General features: G+C 50.0%; 1 protein-coding gene across 1 annotated transcript in view; it reads left to right on the top strand.

Moving 5' to 3' along the window:
- The window catches only part of LOC102295972 (retinal guanylyl cyclase 1), a gene marked incomplete at its 5' end in the record, with an annotated part of 14,458 nt that overhangs the window by 3,830 nt on the left and 9,625 nt on the right, over nt 1-1,003 (top strand). Inside the window, 2 exon segments of the mRNA XM_014330265.2 lie at nt 5-224; nt 390-465. Coding sequence (XP_014185751.1) covers nt 5-224; nt 390-465 — 296 coding nt within the window.

Genomic DNA, 1,003 nt, shown 5'->3' with positions numbered 1-1,003 from the left:
TCAGGTGTTGTATGGAGGTACTGAGGGGCGTGGCCTGCAGGCCAGCTACGTAGTGTTGGACAGCGATGGCGACCGCCTCGTCCCAACACACTCACTCTCTCCGACGCACACCGACGGGACGACCGGAGGTCTGAGACCGCTGAGCCGTTCCTTTGTTTTCCCGGGAGGAAAACCCCCCTCAGCCAGCTTCTGTTGGTTTAATCCAGATGAGGCCTGCAGTGGAGGTGTGTTTACTGACCCACAGAGAGGGTGGGAGCTTTGTGCTTCAGTTCAAATGAGGTCTTAATTACACCTGTAGTTTCTGTATGTGTCGTGATTTAGTGTTCATGTTGACAAAAGGTTGCTGTCTGGCATGGCTATAAATGTGGAAACCTCTCCACTCCCTGCAGGTATGGGCGCTGTAACTGTGCTCTTCCTCTTCCTGTTGTTCTGCACTCTGCTTGGAGGCCTTTTCTTTTGGAACAGGTTAACACACAGGCTTAATCTCACACACTCCTCTCTAACGTACCTGGTGCTTATTCTGCTTTCAGTCTGGTTCCCAGTCATCCCGGTCATGGTAGTCTAAGAAGCTTGGAAAGAAAAGCGTCTCGACTTCTTTAAGTTTCGTGAAGACATTTCATAGGCAAAGCTTCTTGAGCTCTAACACCAAATGGTGGAATGACCGAGGCTTTAAGCCCTAGTGGGAGTTGTCCCTGGAGAGGGTCGTTGACCCATTATTCATCATGTGACTCATCACATGAGCCGATGTATTAGTGATGTGTCAGTCGTGAACGAAACGGCTCTTAGAGCCGACTCTTTGAAGTGAACGATGCGAGCCGGCTCCTTATTGGTAGCCATGTTTTTTTTTCTTTCTCTCACCCTCTCTCTTGCACTTTTTTCTGCTTCACTCTGCACACCTTGTGCTTTGCTGGGCAGAGGGGGGAGGGGCGGTAGTTGCACTCAGTAGCAGTGTTGCCAACTCCTCAGTAAGGAAAATCGCTATTGGTTGTCCTAAAAGTCGCTA

This window comes from Haplochromis burtoni, unplaced genomic scaffold (genome assembly GCF_018398535.1).
Source record: "Haplochromis burtoni strain Fernald_Lab_line unplaced genomic scaffold, NCSU_Asbu1 Contig_753, whole genome shotgun sequence".
Taxonomy (NCBI): domain Eukaryota; kingdom Metazoa; phylum Chordata; class Actinopteri; order Cichliformes; family Cichlidae; genus Haplochromis; species Haplochromis burtoni.
Note: the sequence above shows the minus strand (reverse complement) of the source record. Positions and strands in the feature narration are given on the sequence as shown.